The following is a 21594-nucleotide window of genomic DNA, read 5'->3' on the forward strand; positions in this document are numbered from 1 at the left end:
CTAGCAACAAAGTCAGCGGGGCGTGTCGTCCAGCGACGAATGATTTACATACTGTATTCATAATGTGCTGCGCGCTACCGTCTCATCACAAGGTAGAATGCGCTATGGTTGGACTCTCTCATGAGAGTTGAAGATTGCAATGGCTCGAGAGACAAACAGATAAATTGACCTCGCCTGGAGAAGCCGTGTTCCCCAAACTGCACCGGCCATACGGAGAATCATAAGGCCGGTCGAGCAAGGACTTTCGGCCGGGATATTCCGAGAGCGCGTGCTAGAGTGATTTGATTGAAAGCCCACGAGGCCCAAGGGCTCCTGCGTCAGGTAACCCCCAGGCAGCCTGGGAAGTTTAGGTGGGTAAAAGTAAGGTATTCGTTATTTCATGATAGGCAACTTGGTACTTGGCACACGCATAGAGGTACCCAAGGCGCGGTTTTCTCTCTCTACCTCTCCCCTTTCTTCGCTCTTGCCCTTCCAGTATTCTATGCAGTTATTGTCCAGTTGTCCATCCCATTCCTTGCTGGCGTGGTTTCCACGCCAGCTCGTCCTCCTCCAATTTTGATTCCTAGCTGCGGGAATCTTTCCATTCCATATCCGTAGCCGTACAGAACGCCATGCATCCATCCACTCATACAAAAAGGGCCAAATAGTGCAGAGTAGATCGCCGCACAGGGGTGCATATCCAAATAGACCAACCGGCACGCGCGCTCTCCTCCTCTCTTAAATTCAATGATCCAGTCTTCCCTTCCGACATTATCGTACGCCTTCCGGCAAACTCCTTAGTAACACTAAAACCGAGCAAGAAGCAAATTCGTTTCTTAATCCAACTCTGGGCCGATAACCAATCCGAAAAGCTGTTGTATCCGTCTTGATCTTCTGTATTAGTACGTCTCGTTGTTTCTTTTCTTTTTTTGGTTTTCCCCTTCAGTGTGAATAGCTGTACCCGTTTCCGACTCGAGGGTCTGAGTGATAGCCATGGCCGTGGTGATGATCTGAAGACAGATACTCAAGCTTCAGCGGCTCCGACAAGATGTGGTCGACGCTGGGAAGACTGGTCGTGGTGACAGTTGTGTTGTGTGGTTGAAGCACGTTCGTCCCTAGCTCACTTGTGCGTCGACTATGTCCACCTTGACCCAGGGCAATACCACTGTCGTCGGTGTGCTCGAGTTCGTCTTGGGACGATTGGCGTTCATACTCGCCAAACACGGCTGGATTGGAGCTCGTGCGTGACCTGGTTCTTCTATGTTGTCCAGGGCGAACTCCCACACGCAGATTTCGAAGCCGTTGTTGAAGTATCTGCCATTCACACGAATCAGCCTGCAAGCCATCAAGCCGGGTTCAAAGAAACAGTACTTACCACTCGCTCAACATCCTCCCATTTCTCTCCCACTTCATCCGCCACCTGCCTCCACACACTCTCGCGATGACGACTGTAGACAACCAGGAGATTGTTGATTCTGGTATCGTCCCAGTTTGTGTCACGTGCCTTGGTCAACAACCTCTCATGTCGCTTGCGACAGGCATTTCCTGATTTTCCCGGGAAGTGCCGATTATGAATGTCATCCCAAGCTGACCCACGGCTTCGTTCTTCCAAAAGGATGGCATCTTCCTCTGGCGTCCATGGCCCACTTTGACCCGGTCGTGGCACCTGCTCCCTTTGCATGAGAGTAGCCTGTATCGATGGAGGTCTAATTGGCTGCATTAGAGTCGCCATCATAGGTTGTTGAGTGTACTGCAAATGAGGGTCTCCCCAACTCATATTATGAGTTGGTTGAGTTTGTGGCCAAGACTGAAAGGGAGGGTTCATAATTGCGGCCATGTTCGTGGTCGTGTTTGCTGGATGTCTAAGGTTGTATGGTGCTGGTCTCGGTACAGGCTGGCGTGGTACTGTTCGCTTCTTTGGCATTGATTCAAATGTAAGACGCCTGGTCATGTCCTGTGACCGAAGAATAGGTCCTTGAACACCAGGCTCAAAGGTCGAGAAACCGGCTCGCTAGTGGATGTGGGCAGCAGAGTCAGGATTATGATTAGAGAAGGGAAGAAAAGGGTGAAGTACAACGAGGGTACACGAAGAAAGGAGGGCAATAAACAAAACGACCGAGGCGACCTCCTTGTAAAAGGTCGAGGACTGGACATAAAGAAAACTTGAAGTTCCGGATGATTCGAGCCTGACCAGAGGCTTATGAAGGTTTGTATCCAGCGCACATTCGCCTTGCAGACAACTTGAAACTCGGGGCGTCAATTTCAGATTTGAAAGAGGAAAAAGAGACGCGAAACTGGACACTGTTCGATCAAGTCTCACATAACACTTAAAACTGACGATGAGGCTCGCTCCAAGCGCACGATCTGGCATCGGCGCCTCAAGGGGAGTATGAAATCGCCTGGTTCATTGGTCAGCAGCCGTAGTCGTGGTGGAAGGAGCCACATCTGCAGCCAAAGTGAAACTTGAGCCTTGCGCTGTGAGGTTGTTTGTGTGGATCTTGCCCTCCATGCATGTAGTCGCCATACGTATATTTGGTACAAATCCTAGGTCATGTCAAGGCGCGAGCCATTGACAGAGGGAATGACAGCCGCTCTCTGCGAGGCGAATCTCCAGTAGCCGCCGGGAGGCATGGGCGAGGCATGTATGGAAAGGCTGAGTTTATACCATTCCGGTAAGTCGTGGCCTCAGGTAGACCCTGTCTGGCTAGTGTAACTCCTGCTGCCCCAGAGCACCTAGCATAGATCGAGTGGTCAACGTGGGTATTGGTCAGCCCATGGATATCATAACAGATTGAGTTATGAAATGTAGCCGCCTGGCCATAGGATGATACGGCGTTTCCCTCTGATACAACTGGGATGGGTTTGAAGTCTGTAATGGAGAGGCTGCCCAGTGCGCAACTCAGGGCAGGAGGGCATAATCGATCATTTGCCGTATCAATCAAACATTTCCACTCACACACATACACATCACAGACTGTCCAGCGAGTAAGTCAAGAGCTGCTTGGATGAAGTCCAAAAATCTCGAAACGCAGGTTGTCTTTTTGGCAAGCGCTTAAATGATCCACGCGTGGAGGCGGCGGCCTAAAAATAGGTACGGCGGGTATCTCCATCCATGGGGATCGTCAAATGTACCTTTCTCCACGCGCCGATTCGTTGTCCAGCTTATCGTCCACTTTAGCTCTGATGTCGGAAGTTAATTGGCAATCTACCATAGTAGCTGCGGAACAAATGCATGTCGTCGAGAATTAGCTGCTGAGTGGGATACAGGTTCAGGAGGGTTCTCTCGACGGAAAACAAGAATCGCGGGCTTGCCAAGTTCAGGGACACCCCCCCCTTCCCGAGCCTCGTGCCCGCGCTATGTATTCCGTACGAGTAGGAGAGTAGGATCGCCCTACCGTTGGCGGTCAGAGATAACTAACTTTACGAGTAGAATGATAAGTACGACTATCTTCTCTCCGTATCCCGCAGGCATGCTAGTACAACACCTGTGGCAAGCTTATACAGACACAGATTCGCAGATCAGGGACTCCTCTAATTTGGCCAGGTTCCTGGGTGACAAGTGATATTGTTGCTTAGTATGAGGGATAGTGATGTGCTCTTCTTGTCCGTCCCCGGTAAGTAGTATCTCTTCTTCTATGTACACACGAAATCTGTTCCGGCCTCAAAAACCCGTCCTGTGAAGGATGGTGACGCCCTGCATCTAGCTTGTTCCACATCAAATTATCGAAAAACGGTTGTGGGCGGGTATCCACCTCGCCCTCCCCTTGGTCATGGCCCATGGGGTGTCATCATATCATAAATGTCTTCAATATAACACACAATATAACGCTGCAAAGTCAATGAATAATGCATCACCTCATGATGAAGGTCATCTCCGAAGCCATCTCCGTTCGTCCCGGGACATCTTCTTGTTGTTGGTTCCGTAATAGTCTTCCTCCTCGATCGGGGTGACGCAATACACGACTGGAGTCTCAGAGAAAGACAACTGTCGTCGCGTAGAGCTGGAGCTTGATGTTGATCGTGAGGACTTCTTCAAGATGCTCCGTGACGTGCTGGGGTTCGCATATGCGTATGTTGGTTGCTGCACACTGGTAGTCGAGTAACCCCGCTGGTTCAGCCTCGTGTTGCGTACCGTGGGACTGATGGGAGATGGCGATACGGGAGCTGGGGAGATGGGTGATCGCATGGCTGTCATGGTCATTGGTGACTTGAGCGACAATGTTGGTCGGCTGGCTGGGCTCGTTGCCGACGAGATGTTCAAGGACAACTTGGGCTTGACGGCTCTGGAGGCAAACATGTTGACTGTTTGGTGGATATTGAATTGTGGAATTATAGGATGAGTCTTTCGAGTTGAGGTGTTGATAGTGATCGGCACGGTAGACTTGAGCAAGGCTTGGGAGCGTTGAAGATATAGCGATCTTTCCAAGTTGATATGAAATAATAAAGATTTGTGTATCCGTATATCAGAAGCGCGGGGTAGTGGTTGGGAATAGCAGGGGTTGTGGCAAAAATAGAAAAGTGGACCAGCCAATTTTAGATTTGCAGATATGAAGAATAGAGAACTATACGATTAAGAAACGCTCCAGAACAATCAATGTTTTGGGATGGAGAAGAGAGAAAGGAGAGGTCGCAGAAGAGGTCGAGGTGGGCGGTTATAGATATACATGAAACTCGGGTAGATTTTATCGCAAGAGTTGAGGGTTTGCCTATTCGCTCTCATCACAAAGGTGGCCCGAGCGTCACTCCACCACTCACCAATGATCGCTTCTGCTCAGGCGCCCACGATGTGATACTACTTGCATCTGTCCCGTCTATACCCAATCGCAGCTGCAGCCTTGTACCTGCTCCAGTGCTCTCCCAGTGGCCTGTCTATGTGATATGCGGCTTGAGACCGGCTCGAATCAATATCACCACCCCAGGGACGACCTACCATCTCTCTGGTAGACCAAAATAATATTTGCTCTTTCCTAAGTATGATGGCCTGCATGGCGTTATTGATTTTCAATCGCTTCCCTACCCGTTCTGGACAACTGTAGGATGCTCTTTGGGTGATGCTAATAGTGAGTCTGCAATTGTGATGACTACCTGCATACATTATCCCGAGGGGAAGCATGTACGAAGCACGGAAAGGTCCATGCGATTTATGTAGAGAAAGAATGTGAATTTAGAATATCATGCCGTGAAGATCCCTGTGCAGGTTCCTCTCGAATTCAACACTGACAAGGCAGTCACAGTGGGCGGGTTTTGTCGCTCATTCGTGTGGAGTTTCTGCAATCGAAAGAGAGATGTCAGGACAACAGGCCCTGTGCACAGTGATTAGTGCCTCAATTTGGTTCCGCTAGTCCATTGGAGGTAGATTCGGATGTAATCCGACGAAGCTACGAAGGCCTGGAATGGGAGCGTGATCGTCACCAGCATTCGGCCCTTATCACCTAAAATTTAGTCGTCCGGATAAAGCACGCTCCTCCTGACCAGGCGACGAAGGCTCTTCGTGGAAAGCCGCTAACATCATTATTCATCGCTCATGCGGGAATTGCAGCCTTAGTCGAAGACTGAAGTTACCTTTGCAAGAGTCATATTCGTTCTTCGTGACTCTGATTTTGATTCGTTGATCTTGAATGACCGTAGTCTCTTGCTCCATGACCACCAAGGCTGGCAACTAAAGAGAAGTCGCCAGTTCCATACAAGCATTCGAAGAGCACTTTGTATTCAAGAAACAATCGGTCACGTTCTCGTAGTCGACAGGTATCAAATTAGTACCAGTGCCCACGCAATGGAGACATACCTCTGCCTTGATCTCATATCATTTGTGGACGCTGTTTAACATCGATTCCATGGAGAGCTCAGATTGGAATGTCGAGGTACAATATTAAAATATCTCAGCTTCACCAGCCTCAATGGCAGGAAACTGATATGCACATGATTGCTGTTTTCAACTGGAGATTCCTGGAATTCGAGCATGGGATCAGGATGTCTGGCCAGCAACATCACGTTTGTAGTTGTAGCCAGTTGCAAGTTCTTATGTACCTAGTGAGTTGTGGAGGGTTAAAATATCGGCAACGATGGGTGAGTACTTGAAGTCTGCAGGTATACTTGTTGAGAGCTGTCAATAAGGGTGATGGTGGTCTGTGCTGCAGTTCAAAAAAGTCGCATTATGATGCTGTCAAGGGGGTTTGAGTGCTGGCATGTACTGACAGGAGTGATTAATTGAGCGACGGGCGGAACTACTGGCGTGTGAAATCATGGCGTTAATGGCGGTGCATTGTTATTTTTTTTTTTGGATTGCAAGATGCGTAAGGCACAGACTCTGGGTCGATCTTGACGCCGATTCTTTGGGCGGGAAGGCCAACTAAGGTGAAAGCAGGCGCTCAACGAAAGTATGCTGACTGCCGCAAAAAACCCCATAATGATTTTAGTCGAGTACGAGAAAAAGAGCCAGGCGAGATGGTTGTGATACATGTCGACAATCATGCCGTCGATCAGGAGCAAATTTTTTTGACCGTTTGGTCATTGATCAACCATGAACCGATTCCCTGCTGCGCCGCGAAGAACAAAGGCCATAGCCTTTCTGTCTCGAAATAACAAGTGTGCTTTTGTGGTCGCAGCTGGATAGAGCATAGCGAAAATACATCGAACGGACCGAAAATACTTGTCATAGCTGGCCGAGGCTTCACATCCGTGTGAAGGAAATGTGTTGACATGAGAGTAGACCGATGTCTCCTTACCTGCTAGCATATCGGTCCTCGCGAGGATAATCCCGTCCACCGGCGTAATCACGAGGGGCTTCGTCGCGGGGAGTGGCTCCATAGCCGCGATCTTCGCCGCCACGGTAGTAGCCACGACGCTCGCCACCACTGCCGCCACCGCTAGCACCTCCAGTGTAGCTATCATCACCACGTCGACTCTCATAGCGATCAATGCCGCGACCGCCGTATCCGTCATCTCTCTCACGACGACCGCCACCTCCGTAGCCTCGTCGCTCATAATCATCATTGTGTCGAGAGCCACGATAATCGTCACGACGGGGAGGGTAGCCACCGCGGCGATCGTCGTAGCGCTCACGATAACCGCCACCACGGCCACCACCAGGGGGTCCACGGAAATCACCTGAGACAAGTTAGCGTCAAGTATCAGACCAGGAAGAAGTTCCCTTACCACGCTTGGGAGGACCGAAATATTTGCCTGGGGTTGGTGTACGGGGACGCGCACGACGAGCCTTCTCAATGCTGAGAGTGCGACCCTCAATGGTCTCGCCTTGGAGACCTTCCTTGGCAGCCTCGGCTTGCTCAGTGGTTACCATCTTTACGAAGCCAAAGCCGCGAGATTCCTTTGTGTGAGGATCCAACATGATTGAGCAGCTTTCCACATCACCGTATTTTTCGAACAAGCGAGAAACATCACCCTCGGTGAGGCGAGGATGTATGCCAGTGACGAAAAGATTTGAACCGGTGTTCACAGCACCCTCATCTTCTGGAGCGTCTTTCATTCTTGTGTCCGAGGGAGGTGGAGGACTGAGGAAAGTCAGTGGGGGTTGAATAAGGAATGAGATTGTACTGACGGTCTTTCACGGCCATTGGGTGAGCGGCTGCGATTTCGATCATCACGGTCACCTCGTGGCGATGCAGAGCGATCACGACGTTCGTAGCGTTGGTCATCTGGACGAGGATTAGATGATGATTAGTCGACGCAAGGCTAGGTGACGTTACCTTCATAGCGCGCAGCAGAATCTTCAAAGTCAGCCATCGTGAGAGTACGCGAGGATGGATGAGAGAATTCGAGTCGATGAGTCCAGTGGATGATGTAAGGCAACGGGAAACGGAAGAGTTTTGACGATGATGGATGAGAAGAAGAGAGTGTGAAGTAGCGAGGCAGGAGAAGAATAAAGAGACCAGCCTAGCAAGAAGCAAAGAGAGGCAGAGTCGATGGGATGAGGCTGCAAGGCGATGGGGAGCTTGGATGAGGCCAGATGATGAGTCCAGATGATGAGGCAAGATGCTGATGCAGATGCTGATGCCGATGCTGATACAGGACTGTCCGGTTTCTCGTCCCTGCCAGTGGTGGGCGAAAAAAAGAGAGACGCGCCTTTTGGAAATAACGGGAATAGGGAAGGTGCGACCTGGACTCTCTCGCCTTCATGCGCCTTCCAAGTTACCAAGTGGGAATTTTATTGGCGCTAAGCCTAACGCGTCTGGCGCTTATACTCTTTCCGACTCTCCCTTCCATGCCAAGCCAACAACACCCCCAGGCACCCACAGGGAAGCGGGCCCGACGATCTGTCAGATTCAGGGAGATCCATTGCTAGATATCTACGCGTACGCCTTCTCAATAGATTGTATCTGGAATAGGGGCTATCTGACGGAAGATGACGGTCCACGGAGCACAATCGAAGGATTCAGTCACATACACGGAGTCCTCGGTCAGAAGTAAAGCACTGCAGTACTGTCCGAGTAGCGACTAGCGAGACCCGAGATGGAAGGACTGAGGCGCCCATTTAGAGCTGTGCTTCTTTGGGTGCATTTGTGGAGTTATGACAAGGTCTGGGGAGGCCACATGCGCTCCAGCTTACACGTTCCAAGTAGTCCACTCGTACTGATTAGCAGGTGGATAATTTCCCTTGCATTCTCGAAAAGCTGAGGATTGGTATATATGAAGTACTTCTGGTACCGTTATCCGCCATGTCTCTGGGCAAACAAGGTTCGATACCAGGAGGCCTCATGTACGAGTGCTTACGGACTACTACGAGTAAAGTTGGTATAAGGGCCAATGGATCAATCTCCTTTCGTGTGCAGGAAAAGTCAGAAGTTCTTGGCCTGAGAACTTACAGTACTCGTATGCCCAGCCTCGCACGTGACTTGGATGACTTGGAGGGCGTGACTCGGCCTCGTCGATGACGGTAAGCGACTTCACACTTCTCCTGTGCCCTCGGCAGCGGGAAACTCAGGACTTCGAAGTAGGGCAGCCACCATTGCCGAGATGCCTCTCTTGTCCTCTGATCATTAACACTCATCCTCGGTCTGGCATTCCAACCTTTGAAATGTCTTTGTTTGAAAGCCAGATGTCATTTGCAATGGCAAGCGGCTACAGCCATCCTCGACCAGTTCTGTCCCGTTCTCGATCACATACCAACCCAACACGATCAGATGCCTCTCCCGAACGATCACAATTCGTAGCACCTCCCAGTGCAAGGCACCCCTTGACGCGGCCACAGCACACTCGGGCTAAGTCGTACCTTGCACCTGAGGATTCTAAGTCTCACTCGCGAGCTGCGCTCCTTGCAGCTCCAGCGACAGCAGCTTTTGAGAAAACGGCAGAGAAGCTCCCTCGGCTCCACCTCCCAGGCTCTAGCCATCGACAACACCATCACTCTCAATCACACTCAAGTTCCGGTCAGAACCACAGTCCAGGCAAGAACGTATCCCACAGACGACATCGACATACACAGAGCGAAGCCCATCCTGGTAGCCACAATCCGAAACACGACAAGGATAGAAACACCGCGTCCACACTGCCACATCTAGTCGCAAGACTCAACGCCGAAAAAGAGCGACGCACATTGCAGACAACCTTATTCAGCAACGACAACGCATACTCTCACAACAACCTCTCATCCTCATCACCTCAATCGTCCAGATACGCCGACCTCCAACGCACCTTCGGCCCTTCAGAGAGCACTAACGCTGATTACAATAATGGCGGACGATACGACCTCCACCGACGTGCGACGAGTGACACAGATCAACTACCCATGGTACAGAAAACTTCATTCGAGTTGCTACTGGAGCGCGGAGACCAAACCCGGTTCGCCAGACGTCTTCACGTCAAGAAAGACGATATCATCCGAAGAGACGCTGAGCTGGCTGAGGCAGAAGACGAGATGCGCAGCCGGGTGAACGAGATCACAGCCACCGGTGTCGATATGACACGGCGCCTTGACTACGGGTACTACAACCTCCTCGAAAAACTCAACAATCTAATCGGAACCATCACCTCATTCCAATCCCTTTCCAAACAAACCGGCCAGCTAGTGCACAACTTCGAGAAAGAAACCCACCGCCTGGAGACAGATACTCGTCACCGCGCCGCCACATTCCAAGAAACATTCCAAGCGCGGGATCAGCGCGCCACTGAATTGAGCCAACGCGGGAAAACCGCATCACGACGCGCGGAGGACCTGTCGCAGCGGCTGGAGAATGCGCGAATGATCTTGGAGAACTGGGAGCAACGAGAAGCCTCCAACCGGCGGGCATGGGTCCGCGTGAACACGGTGTGCTGGTACACGATGGTGTCCATCGCCCTTCTCTTCCTCGCCCTGATCCTGGTCAAGGAATGGTGCTTCCACGGTGACCCCGTACAAGCCGGCCTCGGGCTGCACCGCGACGCGGGACACTGGAACAAGAGTCTTCGCCTAGGCGTGGAAACCCACCACGGCTCCCCCGCTGACAACGAGCGCATACTCGCCCACAACAACCTCCCCGACGAAGTCAAGTCTCTCCTCCTCAACATCGCAGACCGAAACCGCAACCGCAAAACCGTCCTTCCCGAAGAGCCCCATGAGCTGTCAGGCTCAGGCTTGCTAAGTAGTGCCCTAAGCAGTAGTTTCGAGGGAGAAGCAGGTGGAAAAACTTCTCCACAGCGCCAGCATCAAGAGCAAGAAGACCCGCGACTCACGAAGTTCGACGAATTATGAATGAGATGAATTGAATGAGCAGAGCGCCTCCACCATTGTTAAGATATATTTGTGTAGAAGTAATGTAGTGTTTCAAAATGGAACGTCGCCTGTTGAGTGGCGTTTCTCTGCAGTTGTCTTTCGCTTCTTTGTCCCCTCCTTGTTTTCTGAGAGTATGTAGATCCTCGCAACCTACAGTACTCCCATATGCAAATTCAAGTTCCCTGATATTCCGAGTTGAATGGGATGAACCAAGTCTGAGCCTTTTCCAGCAAACTGCCTCTTTGGCTCTTTCTGGGAAGGGGGGGTTTGCCGGGGGGGGGGGGGGGGAATTGCAAATGGAATAGAAAAGGAGTTATCACTTTTGGGCTGATTCAGTCTCGAAATGGAGTAGGAATATTGAAGTATTCCACGAACAAACCCCGTATTATTGATTGCGTGCTACCCAAAACCAGTTCGCCTCCCAAATCACTTCTCTCGTTAATCCGTGAGCTGAATATTGTTCCATCTTCCCGCCTGTGAAATAAATTCAAAAGAGGAATTCCCCTCGACTCAACTGTTTCCAACTCTAGCTCGCAACTCTCTTTCTGATTATGGGCTGCGAGACTCTCAATCAGATTTTTGGGTATCTTATTCCTTGCTTGTGGAAAGCATATGAAGATCAAAATGGTGTGGCCCCTCGACTTTCGCAAAGTAGTCTAACTTTCTTGATTTTCATCTCTTATCTGGTCAAATATATCATCTTCGTAATGGCCGTAAATGAAAGTGGTAGATCCCTGCAGAGAAAACAACCGTAGTACCACTCTGCGATGGCGGTTTGCAACTAGCGGTGGATTGGAGGTCGTGGCTGCTCTCAGAACGCGGTCCCAGTCATAAAGGTATCGTGATGCAGAGGATGATAGCTGCCATAGATGAAGTAGTAGAGTGTCGACTCGACTGGCGGAACAGTGTTCTGGGTGGCAGGATCCCACCGATGTCATTCAAAGGGACGAGTCATCTCTCCGATGATAAGGAGATATGGCTGAAATGCGTCATTCATCGCCTGGATACAGTTGCACCATTGGAACGATGACCGCTAGGAGCACCATTGAGAGCGTTATTGATCTTTGGACCAACGACAGCTTTCTCGACAGCTTGGAGAACATCCTTCCTCAAATCGGCAGCATCCTCCACACCACAGCTAAGCCTGATCAGATCGTCGAAGACACCAATGGCCTCTCGCTGTTGCTGAGGAATTCCGGCGTGGGTCATTGCACTTGGGACTTCACACAGACTCTCGACACCTCCCAAACTCTCGGCAAGGGTGAAGATTTTAGTAGACTGACAGAAACGTTCAGCAGCAGCATGGCCACCCTTGATTCTGAAACTAAGCATACCACCTCCCATGCCATTTCGGTGTTGTTTGATAGCAATAGCTCTTTGCTTGTGAGACGCAAGACCGGGGTAGTTCACAGCAAGGACGTTAGGCGAAGCTTCTAGAGCCGAGGCAACCGTCATGGCATTTACACTGGCTTCACGAGCACGAAGGTGCAAAGTCTTTAGACCTCTGTGTGCCAGCCAGCAGTCGAAAGGAGAAGGGACTGCGCCAATGGCGTTTTGAAGAAAAGTCAAGCGTTCTTTGAGCTCATCCGAGTTGAATGCTGCAACGCCCATTACCACGTCCGAATGACCATTGATGTATTTTGTGACCGAGTGGATAACGATATCGGCGCCATGGTCAAGGGGGTTCTGAACATATGGAGACAAGAAAGTATTGTCTACGACGACGAGAATGCCGTGCTTGTGAGCCGTGGTGGCGACTTGTCTGATGTCCACCAAGCTCAAGGTTGGGTTAGAAGGACTCTCGATCCAGATTAGTTTTGTTTGCTCTCTTATCAATTCTTCGATGTCCAGCTCGATCGACGGGGAAAAGGTGACTTCAACGCCGTGGGCAAGGGCCACCTTTGTGAAATAACGATGTGTCCCGCCATAGACGTCGGATACAGAAATGACGTGGGATCCAGCAGCTAGAGATTGAAGGATTGTCGCAGTGGTCGCAGAGCCCGATGCAAAGGCAAGGGCGTATCTCGCATGTTCTAGGGCAGCCACGGCCTCTTCAAAATTGTCTCTGTTGGGGTTGGAGCTGCGGCTGTACTCGTACAGACCGACGGGCTTGCCGACGGCAGTCTGGGCAAATGTAGTAGAGAGTGAAAGAGGTTCGATCACAGCACCGGTATAAGGATCATGGGGGGAGCCGGCATGAACAGCCAGAGTACCGAAGTTGTGGACTGGAGAGGGGGCACGGGCAGGCGTGTCGATACCGCCGTCTTCATTGGTAAGAATACGCTCATCAGGACGCAGGGGTCGAGGCGACAGAGGGACGGTCATTACGGCAGTGTTCGTCGTGTAAACGTAGGTATTGAGATGGAGAGGGGTGGCGGGGTTTGAATGTCACAGCGCAGGTGTTGTAAGAGAGATCGAGGGAGGCCGGGAGGGAGGGACAGCTCGAGCAAAGGGAGGGACGATGAAAACCAGTCTTTATCTATTATTGAGGTTTGTCGGTCTCACACCCTCACCCAAGAATAGAAAGCTTGGTGAGCGTGCGCGGTATTTTCTCTCGATGGTGGAAGTTCAGTGATGAGCGGAGAAAAGATGGAATAATCAACTCTTGAGATTCACTGGCGCAGGAGCAGCGTGATGATGACGTGCTTGAGCATGAGCCACAACCCCGGGTTTGGGGAGCCTAGGGGGCTGCTTTTAACTGGAACGTCGGCTTCTAGGCGAGGACCCTTGGGAAGTGTCGCCCCTTTAAGCTTTGTACTCTGAACCCACGGGGGGTGATCACAGGGCGGACGGCCCCCGCGGCCCCTGCCCAACCAACCTCATCTCATGCAGGGCCTTCGGCCAGTCAGACCCCGCTGACAAACGGATATTTTTGGGGGGAGGCAATTCACATAAGTCATAACCTCATCATGGAATGTGAATTACGTACAAATACGACTCGATCCCTCATACCGGAGTCCCAAGTCTGTGAGCTAGGCGCCTCTGAGAATGGGCTCGCTGATTGTCTGTCGCCAACCGCATCTTCCAGGCATCAAATATCATTGATCAATAATGGTAAAATAATACATACCAGGTTTGTCCTGTCTGACCTTGGGCCACATGGCTTCCCCCCCCCCACACGGCACCTTTTTGGCCTACAAGGTACGCGGTGCTTTGTAGTTAGTATTCTGGGGAAAGCCGAAACCCCCCGTCATTGGCCGTACGAGGACTCGAGGAGAGAGGGAACCGTGGACAGCCGCTTCATGGTAAAGTGATGGAAGCAGCTGAGTAGCATCTTATGTGCGGATAATCATAAATCCGATCAGTATGTACGTACTCGTATCAACACCAAACCCCGTATCAATGTCCAACAGTCGTTCTCGAGACAGCAGCCAGGGCATATTTGTGTACTTTCATCTCCCAACAGGCCATTTTTCTGTCGCCACCGATTCCTATTCACATATCTTGCAGACCATTTGCGAGACTAGAGACTGCTTGAAGCCCCGTCGACATCTCAATCCTTCCGATCGGTCTTCTTGTCCATCTTACTTTTCACCAAATTCTCGCTCAATGGTGCAACAGTCTTCTTGTCGTTGCGTTTAAAGACATTTGCAGAGCCAGGCAATCAATGTTGTGCAGAGCCGGGGAGAGATCCCCCAAAGTAACCCTTAGGACGCGCTCTGGTCCATGTCTGGACACGTGGAGCTTTCTCTGACGCTGCCATCGTGCCGCTGGTGGTGCTCAAACTTCAGGACCCATCTTAAAGCAGCTATGACATCCAACAACTTTCCACAACTCATATCTGCATCTGCGAACCTCTCTGCTCGCTGAAAAACCAAACTCTAGCATGACATTTCCTCGTGTCCCAGTGACTAGCATCCCATCATTCAGACCGGGTCAAGATCAATTAGCGCATCACTCATAATTCGTAATATGTGGCAGAACTCCCCGACGTTCCATTTCCCTACATCTTCTAAAAGATAGACGTAATCGAGCAGCACCCTTCGAGCAGAGTAGTATCCACCATGGAGAAGGACGCCCGAGAAGGTGATCGGGCCATTATCTCTGATCCACGTTCTGGCTGGGCACGTCGTCTTGGCCTCTGGCAGCGGGTATTTCCCAAACCCTTCCTCGCCAACTAGATTCCAGTTGACACGATCCAGAAGTTCCAAGGCTTCGATCTCCTGTGGCGCGTTCGGAACCTCGACCTGGGGCATCACGAAAACGTACAGCCCAAGTACGAGAGCTGAGAGAACTAGAGAGATCTCCGCTTCGAACGAGGTTCCGCTATTCACGCTTCTCTTTGACATGATGAAGAACGTTTGTGCTGCATGGACACACGCCCGGCGTGCTGCTGCCGATTGAGACCACGTCACGATCTTTTCTAAAGCACTCTTAGCACTGTCGGCTCCACTTCGCCCTGCTGCGAGCTCAAAGACCCCGAGGTCAGCGGTTACTGCGAGACAGAGATGATGCCAAAAAGCCTCGCAATTAGGATTGATCGACCCTATAGACTCTCCATAAGTCTGCCACACTTGTAGAATCAGGGGGATGATTGAGGCTGCTTGGTTGTCTTTTGCGAAAACCTCTGCTGGAATGAGGAGAACCGTATTGTCGGGGGTGCTGACGTTGAATCTGTATCTGGCTTCTCCAATGCGAACCCAAATCGTGGAGAACAGGCCGAAAAATCCAATAGCGCTGGCATCCGATGGCGGTGGGAGGATCGTAGATTCTAGCTGTGGCGTAAGCCAAGGCATGATCGTGGCTGCTCCGCTGGTGATCATCTGAGACCACCGTCTGCCATTCGGAGCTTGAAATAGCTCAGACTTGCACGGAAAGTAAAAATGCAGAAGCTCTGGGTGGATCAGAGGATTATGGCCCTCAAGATGGGAGTAGAAAGAATCGGTCATGATGAGCGTGACAATAAGTCGCTTGACCGACTCAACCCGGGCCCACGCCTTCCACACCACATCGTCACCCGTAAAGGTCTGGAATATCGCCGCAGTAAGCTCCTCTCCCTGTTGAGGGACAAATAAGCCGTGGCGGTCCGCGACGGACATAGTCTCGTTGTACAAAAGGCGGGTGTACTCTGCAAGCGAATGCTTGAGGCTAACAGCAGCCAGAGCAAGAAGAAGGATCGAGGATGCTAGGGCTGTGAGCAGCTCGCCTAGTTGCCCCTCGCGACGAGAGCTTAGAACCAGATCCTTTCTGCATCTCTCAATGGCATCTGGCAATTGAGCATCAACAAACTTTTTGGCACGAGCCGAGTCGAGGAGAGTTAAACCGAACAAGCACAGAGGGAACAACAATGTGCTTGACGTCTTTTTGGCTGAAAATGTATGTTGATGGATGAATGGCATCAATGGGTGGAAGCGATGGACTATGGCCACATTGAAGGTGTCATGTCAGCTATGAAACCCGATCCGCCAATCGGTGAGGACCGCGATGAAGAATTGACTTACAGTAAAGATCAATGCTGATGTCTAGAATTTGGGTTGATGGAAATTTAGTGCCGAAACTCTGGATGTCTTGACCGCTGGAACCCGAGTCACTCCTAGTGTCGTTTGAAACGCGTCTGTCGATGTGCGCTTTCTCCGATTGTTGCTTATTCAAGGGGCGGCAGTCGTTGATAAGCCTCGCCCGTCTTTCATTGTCAAACCCCCACCTCGACTCGCCTCCGACAGGGTCCTCTGAAGATATGGGGACTTGGTCGCTCCCGGTGTCGCCTTCACAGTATATGTTGTCCACGTCGAAGTTCGCAACATCTCGCCAGAGGGTTTGAATTAAGCGACGGGAAGCCTGTTTTCTGGTCGGCCATAAGCTTGCGATTTTCGCGTAGCGTTCGTCTGATATATTGTCCTTGGGGGGCGATGGTTGCATTGCGCGAGAAGCGGACGGGGAGGGATAGTAGCCGTTGGGGATACCCATGAAATCTAGCTGTGGAAGCTCGTCCCACATCCCGCTGCTGCTGGGGACAGAGGCAAAATCCTGCGTGTATCCATCCAGCCAGGGATGAATGTTGATAAATGGCTCAGGAGCCATTCTCGGCTCCGTTTGCATGAACTGGTAGTTAAGCATCTCTGGCTTATGGCTCGTACGGGAAGCAGTATGATACATCATACTTGCCCGTTCCTGGTCCTGGGGACTCTGGCGCATCTCTGGAGCGTTCATGGTATAGTCCAGCCTTAGGTTAGTTGAATGAGAAGCGGCCATTGCCGGATCACTTGGTGTTTGGCTGTTCTTGAAAGCAACAGTGGCTTGATGAGGAGGCTTTGCAGGCTGCTTCGGCATGGTTTGGACAGACTCGGTGGGATCCGCAACGGCCGGGGTTGTGATTGCCTCGTCTTCCAAGACGCTTTTGTCTGAAGATTTAGTATCTTGTTCGCTTTCGACATGAAAGTGATGATTTCGTATATGCCTCATCAGCACATCACTTTAATAGCAACAATCAGCTTCTTAGTCGCAGACGGGTGTGTCTGGACAGACTACCTTCTTGCATATTCCTTCAAACAGTACTTGCATTGGAATGGTCTTTCCCCGGTGTGAGATCTTTGATGGCGACGAAGATGCTCAGCCTTGACGAATTTTCTGTCGCAATAAAGGCACTTCTTGTTCCTGGCACTTTTGGAGGGCGCTGAGGCGGACTCGCCACTTGCTAGAGGCATCATGCTGCCCAATGCATGGCGGAAGGAAAACCCTCGGCTTTTGATAGGGGATACAACCTCGACTTTCAGGACACTACTGAAGGTCTTGTTGATGTACAAGAGGCGGTCCTCGGTGGTTCCGAGGTTTCAAACAAAGGCCGCCGCCTAATGCCGGCGTGCTAAGACCCCTTGTTCTTCAGCTGTGGCACAGACAAGAGGAAGAAAAGCCAGGCTGAACAAGCCCCACTCTCCATTGAAAGGCCACATCCAATTGGCAATTAGACCAGCTTTTCATTCGTGGGCGAAAGAAAAGCAGAGACGCTTAGGCGGGGAACCAAACCCTCGCCAGTTTACGTTCAACCGACCATTCAGACGACGCACACTAGGATCTGCTCCCAAGACTTGGATGATCGAGATCTGCGACAACTCCGCGCACACAACTCGTCGCGGGTCAAATTGACGTGCGTAGGTGTGCTTGCCAATGGGAAGACTTTGGCTTGCGATCACATTTAGTACTGATGCATGAGGATCCCACGGAACTTCGGAAGGCATCCGACAGTTGCATGTTCAAGCTTTAGTTTGCATTAAAGCCTCTACCGGTGACATTCACCACGCTACGACATACGAGCTGCATGTGCCAGCGAAGAAGGGATCGACGGACTTGGCAGACTTAGGTAGCGCTACCGAGGACTGGAATGGTCGCCAATCAAGAATGATACACCTGGTAGATTCACCTTGTCAACTTCCTCTTGAGCGTCCGTACATTGAAGATATGCATACTAGCGGACTAGCATCATCGGATGATCCCTACATCCCGGACAGGAACCCCGTTGAACCCCGGGATACGGAGCACTGTACAGCAGGCTTGACGAAAGACCTATCCCATCGGGTTGTAACCACCTACACAGATGAAGCAGTTGTCTTCTGAGGCAACGAACAACAGGTTGTATATGAGTCCAGAAACGCGTTCACGTGAGCGTCAAATCCAGTACTTCTTCTAGGAGTTGAATCTCCAGTTCATTGTGACCCTCCTCTTGGTATGCGCTCTCCCGCAGCAGCCAGCTCGATTAAGATGCTTTATCAGTGTCGGAACTCGAAGGCGCCTTCGAGTCTTGATATTGCGCGTTGCTATTTTCGACATGCTGAGGCTCAGATGATCCCACCACCTCCTTGACCATGTGAACAGCTGTATGGTTGGTGAGATACTGCGATGGGTCCTTGATGAATACGGCGCAGACAATCGCAAGTATGCCAAAAGGAATGGAAGCATAGAACACGCGTGAGAACGCGAAAGCATACGCCTGTTTGTAGGCGGTGGCGGCGGCTTCTTCGATTGCTGGAGTGATCCCAGGCACAGTCGCAAAGGCACCTGGCACACCTACAGCATTCATTGCTGTGGCGGGAATCAGGAATTCCAGAACATCCAGGGACATGTCGTTCTCGAGGGCAACAGCTGCGAGTTTCTTTGGGATTTGATCCTTGACCACACCATTCAGGATAGTGTTGAAGACTGAGTGCTGTTAGCATTGTCCTCGGGAAACAAAACTTTGGAGACGGGGACGTCTTACCTGCATTGCCAACACTGCCTCCAGCGCTTCTGAAAGTGCCAATCAAGCCAGAGGCAAGTCCCAAATGTCTCAAAGGAACATTGAGGCCAGCAATTACGTAACACAGCAAAGTGATCAAGGCAAACGGACCCATACCGAAGAATTGGAAAGCCGTCCAGCCTGTCCTGTTGTTTGGTACGACACCGGCATACGCGGCGACAAAGACAGTCTGCACAACCAGGAAGAAGATAACCTGCAATTTCAGGTGGCCGACTTTGCCCATCACGATGGTTGCACAGCCGCCGAAGATGACCTGCGCAATACCATTAGGGAGAGCGATGATTCCGATCTGGATTGGGTCGTTCGTGAACATATATAGTGACCCCTGAGGCAAGAGTCCAGAAAACGAATAGAAGACAGCACCTGTAAAGATTAGTGTTTGGTCGCGTAAAGCATGCCCACAAGGAGCACTCACCTGCGACAAAGACAACCACCAATAGCACCGTGAACTCGCGGAATTGTCGGAACAAGTGTAGAGGAAAGAGTGGCTGTTTTGGAATGGTAAAGTCGTAGATGAAGCAGGCAATCAGAACTACAACCCCAACGATGATTGGTGCAATGGTCGAGGCAGAATTCCAAGGATGATCAACACTTCCTGCCCATGTGAGCCCAATCAACAAGATGGTCAGGCCAGCTGTGAATAGGACGAAGCCAACATAGTCAATCTCCTTGATCTCTTGCCACCGAGATTTCTCGAAGTCGTACTGAGGGCGAGGAGGTGGATAGTAGAATACGAAGGTTCCAATCATGCTGAGGACCCCATAGATGATACCGATATAGTAGCACCATCTCCAACCAGCAGCCGTGTTCGTGTTCAGCGATGTTGCAATTAGTGTACCTGCAGCGGCCCATGGAATAGTCATTGCTATCGAAACTGGTGAGTATTTGTTGGGCGTGATACTGACACTGGGACAGCTCACCTAGCTCAGTTAAACCTAAGAGACCACGCCATTTGTTCGGGACAAGCTCCTGGATCCCAGCGTATGAGACGAAGATGATGCCACAGCCGAACCCAACAATAGTTGAGCCAGCCGCTACGTCGAGTGTTGTCTTCGCCGTACAAGCGACAATCTTGGGACAATCAGCATTGGTCAGTTCTCTGGAACGACATTGACTTACGGATCCAACAATGGCGAGGACTTCGCCTGAAATTATAGTCCAGCGCCTGCCAAAGATGTCCGAGGCCGAGCCTGCGATACAGAAGCTTACAGAAGACGCAATGGACCAGCCACCGACAATCCAGGTGATGTTGGCAACATCACCGTCAAGATCTGTTGCAATAGGCACAAGAATACTTGTGACCAGGACGAAGCCACAGGAAATTGGGCAAACATATGACAGAGACAATGACTATGGACGGTCAATACACTGCTTCAATCGAAGTGATGGTTGGTTAGACTGGGCTTACCAGGACGGCGAGGATTGTGGTCCATGTCATTCGCTCCGCATGTTCGGGATTCTCCTCGAGGGCGGCGCGATGCGGATCATCCAGATCGGTGGGCACATGTTCATTACGCACATGGCGTGCTGTTGACCTTGGAGGCTCACTGACCTCAAGTTGTGCACCGTCACTCTTTTCGTGAGCCATGTTGTAAAGCGCCAAATTGCAGCTCGAGACTATCAGCGAGTCGATGATGAGACGGGAAAAGGGAAAGAAAATCTAGATCGTCTGGGGATGGGGTCTGATAAAGAACCCTCGCAGCACTGCTACTTGTGCACAGGGCCCAGGGCCTCCATACCAACCCACAGGGGACCGAGGGACCGCACGAGGGTGGCTACTGGGGGCCCTCCACTTGTCGAAGCCCTCAATCCGCAAGTGCTAAGTCTGGGGCCGCAGTCTTGCATGGTCTGATCCACCGTCTCGCGTGGAACAGGAATTCTGGCTCGAAAAATGGCGGGTCCAGTCAGTCCGAGCTCGCCGCTGGGCCAGACGACTGCCCCCTTTCTCCGGCAATTTCCTTCTAACCCCAGCGGCGACGAAACTACTCCGGAACTAAGTAGCTAACCTGGCCTACCATTCCGCTAGACAACCAAGGGTTGACTGTGAGGTCAAGACGATTATTACGGAGTACGAGTGCTCGTCCTATTGTTTATCATTTGCTGCTGTCAGGCAGCCTGTTTTCGGCACTGAGAGAAATTGCCGGGGTTATGTTGTAGCTCCCCACAAGCTTCTCCACACTCAACTTGGACATGTGCACCTTCACGAGGCTCCTCAGCTTTCGTTAACGTGAGAGTACTCCGTACTTGGTACTTGGAGCGTGTTGTTCATGGGTGTGTCTGCCCTAGCTTGACGCGGCAACCAGAGCTCCCTATCTTCTCAGGGAAGGTATCTCGGAGGCCTGCCCCATTTTCGAGCTTAGCGAGCGCAGTCACACGTGTGAACCACCGTCGAGAAGCTCGGCACGTATGTCCCTTCATTGGACGTATTTTGTCGAATAGGATTCTCTCGATATCAAGGCAATTTCAACAGCCATCTTCAATGTTGCCAATGTCGAGAACCTTGCAGGCTGGAACAACGCCCAATTTGGGTCGTTGACCTTTTTGGGGCTTCTCAGCCGACCTCATTCAGTCCATTTCGGCCCATGATCTATCCCAAGGTTGGAGCCTGCTGTCCGTGCACCAACCCAGTCACTCTTGTGCCAGGAAGACAAAGACATCTCCTACTCCAGACCGAGCC

At 51.2% G+C, this 21594-nt stretch overlaps 7 protein-coding genes across 7 annotated transcripts; 1 reads left to right on the forward strand and 6 right to left on the reverse strand.

Moving 5' to 3' along the window:
• Positions 1-921: 921 nt before the first annotated feature.
• A1O9_01497 (uncharacterized protein) lies at positions 922-1816 on the reverse strand (the record flags this gene model as incomplete). Its single annotated transcript, XM_013410655.1, has 2 exons — positions 922-1314; positions 1355-1816. The coding sequence occupies 2 exons, from the start codon at positions 1814-1816 to the stop codon at positions 922-924; spliced, it is 855 nt and encodes a 284-aa protein (XP_013266109.1).
• A 2031-nt stretch (positions 1817-3847) lies between these two features.
• On the reverse strand, positions 3848-4276 carry A1O9_01498 (uncharacterized protein; the record flags this gene model as incomplete). Its single annotated transcript, XM_013410656.1, has 1 exon — positions 3848-4276. One exon carries the CDS (start codon positions 4274-4276, stop codon positions 3848-3850), a length of 429 nt encoding a protein of 142 aa, XP_013266110.1.
• A 2424-nt stretch (positions 4277-6700) lies between these two features.
• A1O9_01499 (uncharacterized protein) lies at positions 6701-7722 on the reverse strand (the record flags this gene model as incomplete). Its single annotated transcript, XM_013410657.1, has 4 exons — positions 6701-7086; positions 7135-7490; positions 7538-7634; positions 7686-7722. 4 exons carry the CDS (start codon positions 7720-7722, stop codon positions 6701-6703), a joined length of 876 nt encoding a protein of 291 aa, XP_013266111.1.
• Positions 7723-9061: 1339 nt separating this feature from the next.
• A1O9_01500 (uncharacterized protein) lies at positions 9062-10435 on the forward strand (the record flags this gene model as incomplete). The annotated part of the gene is made up of 1 exon (XM_013410658.1): positions 9062-10435. A coding segment is annotated over one exon (1374 nt), but the record flags the coding sequence as incomplete, so codon positions are not given.
• Positions 10436-11680: 1245 nt separating this feature from the next.
• A1O9_01501 (cystathionine gamma-lyase) lies at positions 11681-13012 on the reverse strand (the record flags this gene model as incomplete). Its single annotated transcript, XM_013410659.1, has 1 exon — positions 11681-13012. One exon carries the CDS (start codon positions 13010-13012, stop codon positions 11681-11683), a length of 1332 nt encoding a protein of 443 aa, XP_013266113.1.
• A 1541-nt stretch (positions 13013-14553) lies between these two features.
• On the reverse strand, positions 14554-16957 carry A1O9_01502 (uncharacterized protein; the record flags this gene model as incomplete). Its single annotated transcript, XM_013410660.1, has 2 exons — positions 14554-16046; positions 16129-16957. 2 exons carry the CDS (start codon positions 16955-16957, stop codon positions 14554-14556), a joined length of 2322 nt encoding a protein of 773 aa, XP_013266114.1.
• Positions 16958-18377: 1420 nt separating this feature from the next.
• Positions 18378-20505, reverse strand: A1O9_01503 (uncharacterized protein; the record flags this gene model as incomplete). Its single annotated transcript, XM_013410661.1, has 6 exons — positions 18378-18820; positions 18879-19280; positions 19333-19782; positions 19838-19988; positions 20037-20267; positions 20326-20505. The coding sequence occupies 6 exons, from the start codon at positions 20503-20505 to the stop codon at positions 18378-18380; spliced, it is 1857 nt and encodes a 618-aa protein (XP_013266115.1).
• Between the last annotated feature and the right edge of the window lie 1089 nt (positions 20506-21594).

This window comes from Exophiala aquamarina (assembly GCF_000709125.1).
Source record: "Exophiala aquamarina CBS 119918 chromosome Unknown aczIA-supercont1.1, whole genome shotgun sequence".
Lineage (NCBI taxonomy): Eukaryota > Fungi > Ascomycota > Eurotiomycetes > Chaetothyriales > Herpotrichiellaceae > Exophiala > Exophiala aquamarina.